General features: G+C 39.9%; 1 protein-coding gene across 1 annotated transcript in view; it reads right to left on the bottom strand.

The window, feature by feature from the left end:
* The window catches only part of polrmt (polymerase (RNA) mitochondrial (DNA directed)), a 45,036-nt gene that overhangs the window by 10,420 nt on the left and 15,775 nt on the right, over window positions 1–18,841 (bottom strand). Inside the window, exons 10-16 of the mRNA XM_020081344.2 lie at window positions 16,390–17,175; window positions 15,662–15,784; window positions 14,171–14,293; window positions 11,957–12,136; window positions 10,394–10,480; window positions 8,661–8,774; window positions 92–144 (exon numbers count right to left, since the gene is read on the bottom strand). Coding sequence (XP_019936903.2) covers window positions 92–144; window positions 8,661–8,774; window positions 10,394–10,480; window positions 11,957–12,136; window positions 14,171–14,293; window positions 15,662–15,784; window positions 16,390–17,175 — 1,466 coding nt within the window. The remainder of the gene's footprint in view (window positions 1–91; window positions 145–8,660; window positions 8,775–10,393; window positions 10,481–11,956; window positions 12,137–14,170; window positions 14,294–15,661; window positions 15,785–16,389; window positions 17,176–18,841) is intronic.

The raw sequence follows: 18,841 nt of genomic DNA, 5'->3' as shown, positions 1-18,841 counted from the left end.
ATGAGTGCCTATGAAAGATTAAAGTGGTGATATTAAATCTGTAAGAGTAGTGATGTAGATAGAAACAGACAGTTGTAACAGCAGGACTCACTCTTTTGTGTCATGGTTGATTTGTAGGTTGAAATGTTGCATGATACTCTTCATCTGTAGAGATAAAACACAGACAAAGAGAAGAGAGGGTTAATCCACAAGTAAATCCACTTCCAGACAAAAATAATGAATGATTTGATGCACAAAAACCATTGATGCACAAAGATTTCTTAAATAAATATGTTGTGCTGAAGGACAATGCATATTAAATGATAAACAAATTTGCTATTCATTTCAGTCATGAAAACATGGTATGCCAAGGCTTAAGATGTCACTAAATAAACCAAAGTGTTGAGTAATCCGACAATTTTTTTTCTTGATAAAACAATTATTTATTTGTTTATTTAAAAATGTACACAAAAGACAAAACCCTAAAATGCTCAGTTTAACATCACAGAGGAGAAACCGGAGCTGTAAAGAGTTAAGTCAAGTATAAAATGATGATTCATAATTTCTGAGTTAACTAATCGTTTCAGAGACTATTATAATGTGGAAATACATATTTTTCTTTTACTTTGAAGCAACATGTTCATGAAAACAAACCATTGGGTATCAAGAAAGTTAGGAGGATAACACAATGGGTTAAACGTGAGATTTTAATGTATTATTTAATGCAGAAAATTAGTTTATTTCCACACAAGCCCTTAAAATACATAGCAAAAAATATGAATTCCCAACTTGTATTATAGTTCATTGCTAAAGATGCATTTTACATTCAGCAGACCTCTCTTTAAAACTTTAAATTTACAATCATCATGGTGGGTTCTCAGGCTACCTGCCAAGAACTAATGAAAAGGAAATTAATTTACTAATGCTTGGTTAACCAAAGAATTACATCCATCCTGCTATTCATCCATCCACGTTCAGTTTAGCAGATGCTTATTTAGGTCAGTGACCACAGGGAGCCAGGTGCCACTGAAACGCAGGAGACTTGAACCATAAAAGCTGAGACAGTGGTTCAAAGGTTCAACTCAGCTTCACTAAAGGAAAGAGCTGTGGTTGTATAGTGGCTAGTTTTTGTGGATTAGAAAAGATACTTTGAAATTCTACCTGATGTCATGGCATCTCTTGGGTTCAATTGTTTTATCTGTTAATTTACAGCAACACTTGAGGGAACTGCATTGTGCTGCTTTTGGGTGAAGAGTTTTGTGAACTGCTCTGGAGTAAACATTCTGCTATGCACTTCACAGTGACACACCCAACAAAACTTGATCTCTTTACTAGTTTCTGTAAATATTCCATGAAAAGGAGATTTCCAGGAAAAATGACACTCACCTAAAATAAACAGTGAATCTTTGATGGTGATCTCATAATCTAAACCCCCACCCCTCCTTTGCTTCTTCGCTTTTGGGTTAACCTATACCATTAGTTTAGAGTTTAGAATGATCCCTCTTTCTGCTATGTCGCACACTTACGACTCGTTTAAAACAAAACTGCATTGCATTAAGAAAGTATAAGCAACCCCACACATATGTATTCCCAGGTGAACAGGACAGGAGCTATAGAGAGTTTATGGTGATGCACTTTCAGGCTGAGGGGAAAGTTGGAGCTCAAGTATTAGCAGTATGCCACAAAAGTGCAGCCGAGTAAAAGTAGGTGGTAACGGTATAGGTGTTTTCAAACATGAACTTGAACCTATGTTTGTCTTTAACATATGAAAAACACAGCAGGAGATTGTCCAGGTCAGATGTGTTCACAACAACAGGAACATTTTTGGAACACATAAATTCTGGCAAATGGCAGCACAACAACACTGGTGTTGGTCCTGATGGTCTCCAAAGACTTCAGTGCATGTCTGAAAGCAGCTATAGTTATTTATGAGGGTATTTAACTGATGGAAGGAAAATAAGAAGCGGGCAAAGAGCACAACATATTACCTCATCCATAGCACAATCTTAGCAGTTTCTATATAGACAACAAATTCTAAAAACAACTCCAATAGACCCATTTGTGTACATAGACTTATTTGCCAATACATTCACAATGGGAGTTTTATGCTCTCTCTCGACACTATAACCGTTACAGTAGTTCTTAATGGAGAGAAGACTTATCACTCTAATCTACCAGACCTTGAGGGGTCTATTCAGTGAGCCGAGCCGAGGTTTCTGCAGCGGGGGCAGTCTTTCACTGACCCCTGAAACTGTGCCAGGGTGGGAACGACGGGCTACTATCTAAGAGATATGACTGGCATCAGGAGGCCAACTCCTTGTTAAGGGAGCACATCCCATTTGTGTGTTTGCTTTCATTCAGTGTACACTAACATATCTACAGTCCATGTTTCTGATACTGTGACTCTGCCAGAACACATTTTCTTTTCTACTTATTGAAAGTAGAAATATTTTTACCATTTCAATTAAGCAAGTTCTGAGCTCTACAATTATATCTACACTCTGAGTACTGTAAGTATTTTTATGAATAAAAAAAAAACCCATTGGATATTGATACTGTTGAGAACATGATTTACCTATGAACATATTACGTGCCTGTCTTTTTCACGAATTGTCAATGATATTGCATGAGGAAAGATTTGCAGTCTACTGCTTGTATTTAGGTAAAATCAATTCATACCGAGCAGCATCGTGGCTCCGTGGTTAGAGTTGAAGGTTTTACACGTCCTGGGGGAGTATGGATGGGAAGAAAATCTGTGATTCAGCTCATATCAGTTGTTGGTTGTTTTTTTCAGCCACAGACTAATTTTATGATTTTGTTGCTGTTGCTGCATTTTGACACTCAGGAGCCTTTAATAACCTTGTGTTTGGTGCAAATGTGCAGTCACCTCTTATTTTGATCTGTTTTGCTTCTCACTGGATTTTTGCACTCTCACAACTGCCCATTCAGCTTCATTGTGGGTCTGTAATGACCTTCTGGAAAGCTGGAATACAAACACTTCATGTGGGATGTGCTCTTGACTCAAAGATTCTGGTTATTGATTTCAGCAAAGTAAGCAGAGGTGAAAACTTGAGTTGGAAAATGGGCCAATAAGACCTCCATTCATAATGTCAGGTGACACTTATGGTAAATTTAGATCAGGTTTCAAGAAGTTAAACTTAAGACTTTTAAGACCATTACGAATTAAGACAGATATGAAAGAACATCATAATTCCAGATTTTCTTATATTCCCTAATAATTGAGTGAATTTTTCCAGAAAACATTTGTGGTGGTTGTGTTTCAGTCTGGACGAATCAATCAATCAACTCACTCTGCCGTCCTGAGAGCCATGCTGCTAAAAACTGTACAATAAAAACACCTTATGAATATAACTGTGTTTACTCAAATGCATTAAGATATTGTTAAAGATTATATTTTTTTTAACACCTTATCTGATTCATATTAAAGTTGGATGAATGTATATCAGGAACAGATTACTGTGTGACAGACGTCTTGTAAAATTAAAACTCATACAGATTTTAATAGCCACATGTACTGTATATAAGAAGGCACAGATAGAAAGGGATTAAAGTGACAGGTGTTCATGCTATCTGGTTTGGTGGTTCCAGTCGATTGCCTAAAGGTCGCTGTGTGATGAATGACAGAATCACACAATTATCAAGAGATGGTTTTAAAATAGAAGCGTAGTGTGGAGAAACACCATTAGTTTCTGCCACGGCTGCTATCTCATCCATCATTGCTCAGGGAGGGCTTTTGAGGAGATCTGTCCATCACTTCGCTCTTAACATCCTAAATTTGTGTCCTTAACAGATCGTTTGGATGGTGGGAGTGGAGAGAACGCAACATAAAAGGCAGTGAGAGAGGAATGAAGGTTGCTTAGATGTGAGTAATGGTCTGACATGGTGTAATTGAGGTCACTGCCGTATGCTATAGTCCTGTTCATGATAATAAATATGAGAATGATCTGTGTACAAGCTCTTACTCAGACCCTGAGGCTGTGATGAGCGAGACCTTGGCTCACCCCGCTGTGAGTGTGTGGGGAATAGGCTCCTGCCGTCGACATCACCTGAGAGTTTACAGATGGTCACAGATACAAAAGCCATCAGTAACCACATGTTAGCCATGCTGCCAAGAGGGGGGAATCCCCATTCATCACATTGTGGTTAATGACACAGCTGTCATCTACACCTCACACTCCTTTTCTCTGCTGTTCTGGGTCGCTTGGTCCTCTCATTCTCCCCCAGGAGAAAGATGCAAACAGCTGGAGACTAACAGTCACACACACCCCTGAGCATCGCCAACGTTTCACTGGCCTTTTCCAGACCTTTCTAGCAAACTTTTCTTTTCTACCTTATTCAAACTGCATTTTATTTTTACACCCCAAAATGGCACAAGATTTTGCAGAATCAACACATCATGTTACCACTGAGGTGTTATTTCTAATCCAAGGCAAAAGGAGGTATGCAGGGCATTACATTGCCATTTGGAATAACATACTTTCCCTTAACTATAATAAAAAGACATTCTACATACTTATTGTAAAGGACCTGAGACCTTCTTCGAGTCCGCTGTAATTCTGCTTTGATACAAAGCCAAGCATGACAGCGCATGTCATGTGTTCAGAGGGGTAGCAACATGTAAGAAATACATCTTCAAACCGACTAAAAAAAGACTGTTTCGTACTAAACTATAAAGAAATTATTTACCGAACATTAATGTCCAGAGACATTAGAAACAAAACCCAAAGTAACTTAAAGTGATTCTTTCCACATAGAGGACATTAGATCACAAGCTTTCACAAATCCAGTCAAATCCAGCCAATCCAGCTGATGACTCCCGTGTGTCACCATCCGCTGAGAGCCAGATTTCACTGTAACCTTGCCTGTGAGGGGAGATAAAAAAATAAACAGGAAATCTGAGCCAGAGTGACCTCTGATCCGATTAGTATCTCCAAATCCTGTTAGGCATCCTCCCTGATGTATGTTCATGCTCCATTCAGCTACTCCATCCTACTCTAATTTCCTCACCTCGCATCAGTCGTGGAAAAAACTCCATTACACAGGTCGGAGTGTGCACACTGGAAACTACCAACACAAAAACCCAGAGATACACTCACATGCAAACACACTCCAGTCTGACTATGTGATGCTACTGTAGCTTCTTTTTGATTTTCTTACCACTCGATCTCGAGTCTAATTACTAACGACCCTCCGAAACACTGTGGCCTTGGATTTAAGAGGCAGAGAGAAGAGGGAGAGATTGAATTTAATCCAGCTATGCAGGGAAAGGGTGACCTTTCAGCGAGCTTGTTTCATTTTTGTTGCTCGGTGATGCAACTGGATTAGAGAATTATTGCAGGGGATGAAAAAAGTTATCAGTGAGACCCAAGTTAACACCTCATCCTCCCATGAAGTCATCTCTTCATTCATTTATTAAAAGAAGCAGATCTACATCCACAGAGAGAGCTTCACCTTCAGGGGATCCACCATCTGTCACCCTCGCTCTCTTTTACCTGCTTCTGAGGTGTCATAACCCCTCCAGTCTAATCTGCTGGATGTCATACTCACGGAGCAGGCAGCTCACTGGGTCAGCCTACAAACTGGATGTCTACCAGTGCTTGGCATCATATGCTATATGTCTGTCTCCTTTCCTTCGTTAATGAGCTCTAGGATATCAGAGGTCAGAATTGGTCTTATATAATATCACACAATCACATCCATGTGTGTGTCCATGGAATGGACACACACACACACACGCACGCACGCACGCACACGCACAGGCTCAGGCACATTATCTGCAGAGCTGCTGGCACACAGACATGCTATCTCAGAGACGTGCTACTGTCAGGATCTACATAGTGACAAACAACTCCAGAGATGTTGTTCAGCTCCATTAAAGCTGGGCCACTCACAACAATCACACTGCTTAATCAGTGGTGCACTCCTACAGCAAACCTATCAAGACCTGGAAAGCCATGATAATCCAGGAAATCGAGAATACTGAGGTAATACTTGTTTAAAGTGGTTGGATTTAATGTGGAGCAAAAGAAAAGGAAACTGTATGACTCCACCAACCAGTACAGTTTCAGTCTACATTCATTTTGTCACTGTGACCTTTGACCACCCGAATCGAATCAGTTTATCTTTGAGTCCAAGTGACAACTGGTCAAAATCTGAAAAAATGTACCTTGAGGCAGACTAGAGATATCATGTTCAAGAGGCCAAAAACATGTTTTGTGAAACCACCCAGACCTTGACCTTTGACCACCCGAATCTAATCAGTGCATGTGAGTCTAAGTGAACATTGGTGCCTATTTGAAATAATTCTCAGGAGAACGTGTTTACAAGGCAAAAATAGTTTTTTAAGGACACAGTGATCCTGCCCTCTGACCACTTAAATATAACCAAGTCATCCTTGAGTCCAATTGAATGTTTGTGCCAGATTTAATTTAATTCCAGATGGGTGTTCATGACATTATCACATTCATGAAAGGAATGTGTGTGAATGGGTGATTGGCAAAACTGTACCATAAAGCGCTTTGAGTGGTCATCAAGACTTGAAACACATATAAATACAGACCATGTAATTGTGTTTTGTGAGGTCACATCAACCTTTCACCTTTAAAAACGTATCCATTAATCCTTTTAGTCTAAAGGAACATTTATACCGTGTCTGAAGAAGCCTGCAGCCACCTCATGCAGGGGAAGATAGAGAGGAAAGAGATGAATTATTTATTATTTGAGGTTTTCCTCATGATTGTTTATGGCAAGAACAGAGGGTCTGGGTTGTGAGTACTATAATTCAAAATTACATTCAATTGTGTCTCATAAGCCCAATGTTTACTTGAAGAAGTTAGTTAGATTTTTTTATTTTTTATGTCCAATTATTTTCCCGATTAGGGATCCTGGGGTAGACTGTTTTTTTAAGAGCTTTTTTAGTCTCAACATTCTAACAGCTTTCCACTACAAGTCACATTCACCCATTCACATACACTCAGACAGCACTTCTATTCATAAGGCTTTTTATTTCACACACCATTCACACTCTGCAGGAACAGCTGTCATATTAGAATTCAATACCTTGCCCAAGGACCCCTCGGCATTCAAAATGAAGGAGGTGATTATTGAACCAATAATCTTCTGGTTAGTGGATGACCTGCTCCACCTCATGAGCAGTCGCCCAAATCACATCCTTTCCACCCAGGCAGTAATCTAACACAAATCAGAGTGAAGCAACATTTGCGGGCTGGTTGTGTAGATACAAAAATCTTGTTCTCATTAGCTTACAGCTATTAGAAGCATGCCTGTTCTTGTAATTAAACCAGAATCCCTGATTTATTATCAGCTTCATCAGAAATTTCATCAAATTCCAATTAAACATAATGAATGGAAATTTCACTGTGAATGATCATTATAGTTTTAGTGACGATCCAAAACCCCTCACTGCCTCATGGAAATGATGAGACAAATCTGGCACATATTGGTCAGTTTGTCAAGAGAGAGATTAATGAGTACTGTTTATACTGTAGAGAAGCACGTCAAAAAGTGGATACAATGCTAGCCACAAAAAGGTCAGCTCTAGAAATATTGAAAATGTTGAGACAAAGACAATAAGAGGATGAGAAACAAGTGAAGATAGAAGAAAAGAACAAGAGAAAGGTCAGCTGGTTAATTTCTGAAAATACAGTGAAATATAGACAGGCCTACAATTGGCCATGCTGTCTATCATACACTATGCTGGACATACAAAGATTGTGTGTGGTGCATCAGACTGTTGATATCAATTATAACAACTGTACGGGTTTAAAAAAAAAAACTGATTACACCAATAGTTCAGCTTCATGAAACAAAACTCCAGCAAAACGTTATTATTAAGTGTGAAACCATGTGATTCATTCTACTCACATTAGGCTCTATATAAAGATAGACAACACGATATAAAGATGCATTATAAATCACCTATTACTGGATGAGACATTGACGTCACATTACAAAGTTCCGGATTTATTTTCCTATTTTTGTATTTTTACAGCTGTCTGTTATTAAACCTATAGGGAAGTGATGATTGCTTTCATTGTTGTAAGGCCTGGCTCAAGTTAAAATCTTTACAAATGCTTTATGAGATTGTTAGTGTTGTTATTGCTAACACCAGTAGCACCCCTCGAAAACAGGAGTCACACAACACACAATGTTGTCTTGGTTGTAAGACTTTCGAAGTGATAACTATTGCCAAATTAAGTACATTTTAACTAGCACTGGAAATGCTATACTACCACAAATCCCTTCTTCTTCATTGCTCGAAAAACAGTACTTGCCACTGGGAGTACAGCACAACTGTTGTTTTGGAGCCCAGGAGAAGAATGCCCGAGGCATTTCTGAAGTATTGAAGGAATAGCCAAAGCTGATATAGGAACATCTCTCCAAAGTCATTTTAGGTAGTTATTTTTTCACACATGCTATATAAACAGGGTGACACCTCTTGATCGACAGCTGAGACTGACCCACGATTGCCAGTCAGTCTCCAGGATATTTCAACTTCATTTTTGTACAACAGGAGGAAGTGGAGATGTGCCGTCCATCTTGATATACAATCTATGCTTCCCATATACAGTGTGTGTACAAATTTATTTGGACCTCACTTTAGAGAGATTAGTAAAGAAAACCAATACATGTCGACTTACCATTTGGCTGCGTGTGCGATGGTAAGGCTGAATGATGGGTAAACCCAGGGGTGTCACCCACTGCACAGTGTGACCAGACTTGGAGATGAGTCTGGCGCTCTCTGTCAGCCAATCCTACAATAGAAGGATGACAGCACAGGTAGTGATGACACACACTTGATTGAGGAATATATAACATATTCAATGCACTTCACTGTTATAGAGAGTGAGAACCCGCCCTTTGTGTTCTGCCTATTGAGAGTGTGTTCATGAGTATGTAAGAGCAATAAAGTCCCTTTCACTCAAATCAGACAGTTGTACGATCAAGTTTTCATGGTGTGTTTGGTCAAGGACCGAATAAATCAGACTATAAATATAAAGGACTAAGGTGCATTTGGAACAACAAACCTCTCCTCCACAGTACCAACAGATGATTGATGCATTTAGGTCTGTTACTTCTTAAAACTGCTGCATACAATGGATGCAAACTTGAGGAACAGGTAAGAAGTTTGTTGCTTGTTCTAAAAATGGCAAGTGCAACAGTATTGTTTACAAAAGACATGTCTGGCACAGTCTGTCTCCACAAGTGGAATTAATGTCCCGCATGTGCCTTCGTCCTCATACACTATAAACAAAACACACACACACACACACACACTCATTCATACTGAGCTGTAGGAAAGATAAATACATCCTATCAACTCCAGCAGTCTGGCCCAAAGCGGCTGTATTCATCATCACCTGCCGTCGGCATATTCCCACGCTCAATGAAATGAAGATAGCGTGAATGCAAAGAAACAGGAGAGAGATTAAATAGAGAGATCACTGGAGAGACTGATCAATCAACAGACTGATAAGAAGAAGAGGGAGGATCAAGTGTGGACAGTGACTGATTTGTAGGGAATGAATATCTGTTTTGAGAGAATAAGACAGAAATGAACCTATGTTCATCAATGTGGGGGCAAAGGTCAGGGGTGACAGCACCAGCAACTGATCAGCTACCCCCGCCCTACTCACAATACACACAAGAGGATGTGACCTATTTGAAAGCAGCAGGTGCACACACACTAACACAGACTCGCACAAGAAGATCAGGTCGGCACTGAAGCATGATGGGGCTGGAATTTTTCATCTGAGACTGAGTCTGTCCGCACACACATTCCCCAGAGGACACTCGCGCCAGCAGTGGGTAGTGGTTCTATTATCTCACCAGTCTTTGTCTGTGGAGGTGCTGTACAATCTCATACCAGGTGCATGTCCTACATCTATAAACGGAGTCTATGTGATGAATGGGTGTTGTTGCTGCGGTAATACTGAAGTAGTCATTGATAAAAATGAAGTAACAGCCTATATGCAGTACTAGGTCAGTAGTAAGAAATGGTGTGTGTATGTTATAATAATTTAACAGAAAGATGAAATGTGGTTTTATTAGGAGGAAAAGTTCTAATGTCAGTGCTAGTTTAGTTCTGTGCTGTGAGTTTGATGTCAGGGAAAACTTGTTTAGATAATCAGATCCATGTTAGCCCAAGTATATGTGTTCTCAGTGTCCATAATCATGGTCATGGAAAAAAGCTTCTGTGAAGTGTTGATTCCTCAGAGAACTGTGTGTGAATCTTGATGAAAACTTTCAGACATGTTTAGGGGACTGATATTAATCAGAGTGTGCAATTTGGTGTGGTTTAAATTAATTTTAGGGGAATGTAGGGCCTTGGTGTTGGTATGCACTCTCCTGAGTGCAATTGTAGTTAACTCACCTGAATCTCCCTGGTCCCTTCAAACATCTCTTTTAAGCCAGTGAACACCAGCTGGACCAGGTAATGGGATGCATCCCAGACATGTTCCTGAAATAAAATAAAAAACATATCATTAAGCTTGTATATTCAAATGCTATAAACAGTGAAGACAAGTTAATATAAAACTTGAAGCTCATTTTTGACTCTATAATTCAATAATATTCATGTATAATGCAAAAGTAAAAGATAAGAGTTACAGTAAACGATGGAAAAGGCACATTTCTCATGTCATTACAGAGATATGATCACCCCCTCCATTGGAGCTGCCTCACCCCCTCATCCATCTCCCGAAATCAGTCACAATTACACTCCCCCTGATTCCCAGTTTAAACAATTATGCAGAAGTCATTTAGCATAATACTCTGGCTGTGAGATTGTAGATACACTGACAGTGGGATCATGCCTTTCTCATCTACACAGACAATGAGATTATTGTAAGGGCTGATAATAAGCTTTTCCTGCCATGGTGTCATTTGACAGAATGGGTGTGCCCATCAATGGACCATTTATGTCCAACCAAACTGTAAAGTGTGATGGTTTTTAACTTAAAATAGATCCAGAGAGGCTGTGAAGAGGATATCAAATATTATTTGCTAATAATGTAATATTGCTGTATTACACGCAAGGCCTCCCTAATTCAACCATGCGATATGTTATATCACTGCACAAAGATAATATGTACATAGATTTGACAAAAATTAGATTTAAAAGGTTCTGTTATTGCATCATTTTATTATTATTATTATTATTATTGCTTAGAGACAGTGTTGGAACAAATCGAAATCAAACAAAGCTAACCCACTGGATGTCGATGGGGGTGTTAACCTGCTCTTGGTTGCATGTTTCAACTCTGTTCTCTCTTAAACAGAAACTTTAGGTGTGGATTTTCTCTCTTTTAAACGTTATGCGAAGATTGGGATTGTGACATCACACTGTCGACACACGTCTTATTTATGGTATTTTCTTTGCAGAGAATTGCCCATTTTAAAGGCAGTGATCACCTCTATACCTGCAAGTGTTCCACCAAAACCAAAGTCTGGCCCTATTGAATTTTCCAGAAACATCATGGCTGTATCCGAGGCTTAGTCCAAAATTATTGTGGTTAGTTGCTGGAATGCATATAGCATAATGTAAATGCAGCCAAAGAGGACAATTGGGGCAATGATATGAAAGGAGGATACACCTCAGTAGAGGAGACCTTGTACTTCAATACAAGTCCATCTGGGCTCTGTGTGTGTGTGTGTGTGTGTGTGTGTGTGTGTGTGTGTGTATGTGTGTGTATGTGTGTGTGTGTGTATGTGTGTGTATGTGTGTGTGTGTGTGTGTGTGTGTGTGTGTGTGTGTGTTAATCCATAGCCTGAGAGGCCAGTGTAACATGAGCCCCAAATGGAGATGTTCCTGTGCTACGAGGCCAGTCTATCATACCACACTGATGCTGTGCTAAAAATAAAACAGTACATTGTTTGAGGGAAGCCCCTCAGCCACGGACATCACACTGCTCCTCCACCACCACCACCACCGTACCTTGGGGAACTCATCAATCTCCTTCAGTCTCTTCTCTATCTGGAGGCGTCCCCCATAGCGTGTAACCCCGTACACCACAGTCATGACCGTCTGTTTGACCACCTTTCTGCTGATGAAGCCGTCCAGGATCTTGGCGATCTTCACACCATTCTCTGCATCCTGAGCTCGGAACTCTTCCACCTGAAACACATTTGTACATTATTTTCTTGGTTAACTAAATAATTACTTATTTATAGTATCTTTGAGAACGATGCCAGCAAATATCTACTTCTGTGTGAAATTAATTTAGCAAGTAATTTGTTATATTCTGTCTCTCAGTTGACAGATTAATTAGAGTACATGCTTTAGCATTAGTCTAGAATGTCAAACCGTATTTATATTGTTGTGATTGGCCAATGAGCTCAGTCTCGTGACAAACAAGTAGCACTCTCGTGTGGTTAAAGGCACACAAGGAGAGCCAGTAAAGAAACTGAAGGGCCGGTAAAAACATATTTTTGGCATTCCAAAGTCCAAGTAACTTCCCATAGGTTTTCATTTTAAAATGGCAGAGGCAGCTGAGGTATAAGTGAATGATGTTTAGCTACACACCATTATCCTTCATAAATATTTACTTTTTGCGTAATTAACTGTCAGTTAACTGTTCAAACAGCTTATGTTCTACATCTAACGGTTGTGGGCCCCCCCACCCCCTTAGTTTTTGCTTCTCTTCAGATCTACACTGATATCACACTGGGCTTCTCTGCATGACGGTCTGCCTGCAGGGCTCCTCTGTGGGGTTGCTTCCGGAGCAGGCTCTGCTCTTACATCAGCTCCACTGTCAGGACAGCAAATGCAAAGAGGAGTCCTGCAGGCAGACCCTTCACACTCTCTGGAATCCGGAAATCTGTTGTTGCAGAGGAGAACTTTAATCACTGCATTCTCAAGTAATATGAATTGCCAGTGTTGTTTATTGTACAGCTTAACTTTGCAAGTAAACAGTATTTATTTTCCCAGGTAGTTCGCTATTTCACAAGCCTGCAAATTAACAGTATTATCTAAGAATAAATGGGTCATTCTGAGTCAAATCATCAAACTTTTGGGCTGCACCATCACAAATCTTAATGAAATTTGGCAAGCTGATGCATGATGCAAATCAGCATAAGGAAAATCATTAAGATCTGTGACAGTGTGGCCCAAAAGTGGATGATTTGACGAATTATAAATACTAGAGAAATGCCTGTTCTACACCTGCCTGTTTGGAATGGCTTGTTTGCTTGTCCTGGGGTAATTCCCTCAGGCTTATTTCAGAATTATTCCTTGTCATTAGTGAGCCACAGGTCAGTAATGCATTCGACATAATCTTCACAACACTTCAAAATACGAGCTCCGTAATTCAGCTTGATAAAAGGCACTGCAGCAGCAGAAAGAATGACTAAACATGTGCATAAGAGGAAGTGATTCTATGAATGTTGATGCCATAACAGAGATCAGCACCTGTGAATGTCTGTGTCAGTCCGAAATGGTGACATTAAAAAAACTCAAATCATCAAAATGATCTTGTGGCAATGTTGACCCAGTCGCTGACCACTCTTGTGGTTTATCTGAGGATGTAGAAGAAAACATGTTCGACTCGGTGACTGAAGGTACACTGCCTGTTACAGAGCGCTGGTCATCTGATTATTTAAAGTTTTTTATTAATATTGAATGTATCACATGTCCAAATCGCACCAAATTTGACACTACACTTCCTTGAGCCCTTAAAATTACACCAAGTGTGAAGACAATAAGATGAACAGTTCTCAGGATATGCAATGTCAGAACATCGCAATTAACTTCAAATTGTTTCTCTATAAAAGAAGTGTGTTCACTGCTTGCTGGGACCTTCTGATATCATTGTATGCAGATTTGCCCTTTGAGCCCTCGGATGTGGTAGGCTGCCTCCCCTCACTGCGCTAGGCTGTCTCCCCTCAGTGCGCTCTGATGCAATGACTTAGAGACAGAGCACTTTTAAAAGTGGCACCTAAAGTGAGAAACTTGAAATATATTCTCAGTCATCTGTCTGTCACTCACTATGGGATCGAGTGAGTCATCTTAATATTAACCGCTGAGCAAGTGCAACGTGCCTTGCAACTGAAATCAACCACGGTTCATTTCTTTTGTGCACCTTCCAACAAGCATTTCAAAGAAGAGGAACAAAAATGACCCAAACCACAAAAACTGCCCACTGGTGCTGACCTGCTGTGCTACTCCGCTGTACACATCCTGGGGCAAGTCACAGGGCATGAGATTGACTGATGTGGCACCAATCACATCCCTGCCTAAAGCGGCGTAGTGCTGGAGACCATTACAGGAGCCGTCCTGGAGCAGAGGTGGGGAGAGGGGAGAAGAGATTAAAGCAGTGAAGTGGAGGAAAGGAGAACAGAGAGAGCAGGAATTAGAGAGGTCAGTGCAGAAAGGGAGAGGGCAGCACAGGCATGAGGGTTAAAGGTGAACACAAGAAAGACAGGTGATTTAAAGAAAGTTAAAGTAAAAGACCAAGAAGAGAAGAAAGACAAAAAGGAAAAAGAATTAACAATGTGACCATCTGCTCAACAGATGAGATAAAAAGATTTGATTGAGGATGTTCATAACAACATATCACCATGTCCCATACCCAAGAGCCACAATTGCAAAAGTGAATATATTTTCATAGTATTAACACATTCACAACAATATCTGATTTGCATCTATCTTTCATTTCTTTCTATTGTGCAAATACGGACCCAATGTTCAGAGTAAAGATCTGCATTGTCCTTTATCACAATTAGGTTCTGCAACTGCATTGACAAACAACACACAAACTGACTACTTTACACAAATTATGTATATATTCATCAATAAGGGGCAGCACACATTAATTAACCAATCAATTTGATGTAGGTATATTAGATTCTTTAGATCTACAGTCCCTGAGCAGGTTGAAGGAAGATGTGTAAACTCTTTGAGGTAAACTGATTCCACTCACTTCTGTCTGAACTGTTCAGTACTTTCACACTGTGACGCACAGTATGCTTTGTTGTGATGCTTTTTATTTGATCTTTGTCTTCTGAATATCTTTGCATCCCAGAGTCAGGAAAATTATTTCCACTTGCATTTCTCACTTTTTGTTGCTGTGTTATAATAGAATTTGCTATGATACTTTTTAAGAAATTGTTAATATAAATCACTAATGTACCAAATAAAAGCAAAATAATAATAACACAGATATTTAACATGGCCCTGTGTGTATTAATTATAAAAGCCACAAATTACTTTTAAAAGGTGTAAATCACTGAATTCCAGGCATTAGGCTGCACAACAGACTATTGTAGAGGATTTGTTTCTTCCTTTGGTTTGTACATAAAAGGCTGGCACCTAAATGCCAGATCACAGCACAGGACGGCTCAAGCTGTGGTCCGGTCTATAAGATCACAGCTGCAGGTTTGTGACAGAAGACATGGTATGGCTCCACTTGGCTTGTTAACCTTGATGAGCCCACCAAGACAGCACTGCTACATGACTAAATGGCAGATTATTTTCAGAGGATATTATTAGTACTATTTCATATTTTCAACAAAGAACAATTAACATACCTTTACATTTTTGGATTTAAATTCACCGTCTTATTAAAGGACACATTGTTAGGAGGAGATGGGACATTCAAATCCTAACCCTAGATCTTTGTTAACAGATAAATATTCATTTTACCTGATGAACAGGAAAGTTGGAGATGAACTTTGTTGAATCAGGAGATCTCACAGCCTTGGCTATTTCCATGCAGCATGCCAGAGCTTGCCAAGGCTCATCCGCATTCATCCACCACTTCTTACCCTGAGAGAAACAAAGACAAGCGCCTGGCCTGTTATCCTTCATACATATACAAGATGGAAAAGGATTTTTACTACAAGAAATTCACATCCTTACTTGATTTTGTTACATATTTTGGATATAAAACAATCTTAATATTTTAGAAATTAAAGGTACAGTGTGTAGAATTTAGTGATATCTAGTGATGAAGTTGCATGTTGCAGCTGAACACCCCTCACCTCACCCCCTCCCCCTTCCCCTTCCCCTTCCAAACATTAAAAGGGAACCTGTGGTAGCCTTCAGTTGTCATAAAAACTCAACAGATGTTTAGTTTGTCCAGTCTGGACTCATGTAAAAAAAAAACAAAAAACATGGCGACCTCCGTAGAGAGGACCCCCCTCCATGTAAATATAAAGTATTTAAATATAAAGGGCCTTTTCTAGGGTAAAGAAAAATACAATTTGTATAATCTAGATGAAACAAACTATTGAAAACATCATGAGGATTATTCTACATTAAATTTCTTCCAGTAGATCCCTGTCACCTAAATCTTACACACTGGACCTTTAAAGTATTTGTATATGTCTTTAACAAGTGAATGTGTGTGTGCTTCAATGTGCTTAACTGACATTGAGTGGGTTGTCGGCAGAGTCCAGGATGTCCTCCATGATTGTGTTGGCGTACTCCAGCCGTCCCTGTAGTGAGGTTCTCTTCTTTAACCCTGTCAGATTGACTAAGTGGATCTTTAGCCAGTCAAGGCCCTTGGGACCGAGGGGCTTCCCTTCTGCAAACACAAGGATGGCCCGGGTCACATCGCTCCCTAGGTGATTAAAGTATGGAGGACAGGGGTAGGTACGACCCCTGAAGTCCATGTTGTGAGGGAACCAGAACATCTCATCCCGCATGTGGTTGGCGATGGAGAGTTTATAGAGAGCATCCATACGCAGGCTGTGCATCTCACTGGATTTCTTTTTGGCATTGATCATCTCTCTTCTTATAATGGCCTTCTCAGAAGCTGTGTGATTGGGATCTTGAGGGTTGAAGGGGGGTAATCTGGGGGCCTCTGTTAGTGGAGGAGGGATGTCTAGCTTATCACTTCCCCGATCATTGAAGATGGAGATAATTATATCCAGCAGGGGTTTGTTGATCCTCCAGGCACAGCTGCCCAGCTGGTTGAGAGAGTCCAAGACAGGGTGGAGGTTCTGGCATTTCTCCAGCAACACATCGTGTTGGACGGCCCCATCCACAGAGCGCATCAGCTTAGCCGGCGTTAGCAGGTAGGCTCCAAACTTCACAGAAGTCCAGGGCACGGGAGGGCACAGCATCGGCATCACGAATGAGTCAAAGGTCAGCTTGGTCAGCATGGCTTCCTGTTGCATCTGAGACAGGATGGGGTGGAGCTTGATGAAACCGATCTGGTGGGAGAATCAAATAAGAGACCTCAAATGAACAGCCACACAAAAGAAATCGCTCATAAACAGAGACGGCAATTATTAGCCGGTGAAAAACCACATTCTGACCTTCGAATACCATTTTTTATTTGATATAACAAGAAGACTACTGGCAGCTCAAATGGAACAAACGTGGAAAAGTTGAAAAATAAAAACACCTCAGAATTTCTTGCATGAGTCAGACTGTCATGCTGTGCTGTAAAATCATTAGGATGCTCCCCTGATGAGCAAAACTCTGAGAAGAGGGAAAACAAGGAGAAGGGATAAGACAGGAGATTGAAAAATACATAAGAACAAAATTCTGCTCCTGAATCTCCCTTTGTCAGAGCAAAAAACTCCACAAAAACTCCAGTTTCTTCTTGCTCTGTTTCTGCCTTTCTTCACTGACACGGTTGCCTCACCTTCCTGCAGGGTCCCATGGCAATAAATCACTGAGCCAATTAAGGGGACACTAAAAAAGGGATTAGGCTGGAGCCTATTCATCTTACTCAACTGTTCCCCCTGCCAAGTCATGCAGGGATGAAATGGTTTTATAATTCACACTCTTTGGAGCTTCACATTGGATAGGAGGCTGTTCAAATAGACAAGGCTTTAGAGTAGCAGACACTCTTCCAGTCCAAGGGAAGGTCAAGTGTTTTCAGGTATTTTCCTCATTCCTACTACGCTTTCTTTCTTTCCTCATTGCATGTTAACTTACACCGTATACGGTCAATCTTTTAATTAACTGTGTATAATTTTCAAATGTCAGAAGGACTATAATTTGACCGATGGAGGGTCCTTGTCATGAACTGCTTTGTTCATTATTTTTATACTTAATCCTTTCAAATACTAAGATCCTCAGTCCTAGTTTGCAGGAGATCCTGATGACAATTCCTTAATTTTGTCCACATAAATCTCAAGATGAAAAGATCTTTTTTTTCTTTCTGCTCTTAATCATAGACTGTATATAAATACAGAGGGACTCCAGCTAAGTCTGACCTCTGCTGTTAACCAGAACCAAGAGGAACATATTAGTCCAGTTCTAGCTGGTCTGCAGTGCTTGCCTGTAACATACAGTATTGATTAAGATTCTGTACCTTTTATTTAGGGCTAGGACAGAGTAACACAGCTAACTCTCTAGTTAACTATCTCCCCTCTAGATCACTGAGATGCAGCTCCAACGTTGTGGAACAGACTGCGGCTGAATATCACAGAAGCAATTTCAGTGAATGTCTTAAAATAAATCTTTTCTCTTTGCTTGCTATTTTTTAAATGATTAATTTGTTTTTATGCATTTAATTTTTTTTTAAATCTTTTATCTATATTTCTTTTCTTTTAAATTACATTTTGGCATGTTCTTGTATTTCTTAATATAGTTTTTCTTATTTTGGATCACATTTCAAAATGTTTTATTGTATGTAAAGCCCATTGAGCTGCATGTATGAAATGTATGAATGGTGCTATACAAATAAAGTATATTGTAACTATTATTATTAATAAGATGGACGATGCGTCACCTCTTCCTCTCGCTATGAAGAAATATCCTGGATATAAATGCTGCCATCTTGAAAATTTGGAGGAAGAGTCTGCATAGTAGCAATCGGGGGATGGAGCCAATGTAGGGAGGTACTGCTGATACAACTTCAACCAA

This window comes from Paralichthys olivaceus, chromosome 3 (assembly GCF_024713975.1).
Source record: "Paralichthys olivaceus isolate ysfri-2021 chromosome 3, ASM2471397v2, whole genome shotgun sequence".
Taxonomy (NCBI): Eukaryota; Metazoa; Chordata; class Actinopteri; order Pleuronectiformes; family Paralichthyidae; genus Paralichthys; species Paralichthys olivaceus.
The sequence above is the reverse complement of the archived record's forward strand: the minus strand, read 5'-3'. Positions and strand labels throughout refer to the sequence as shown.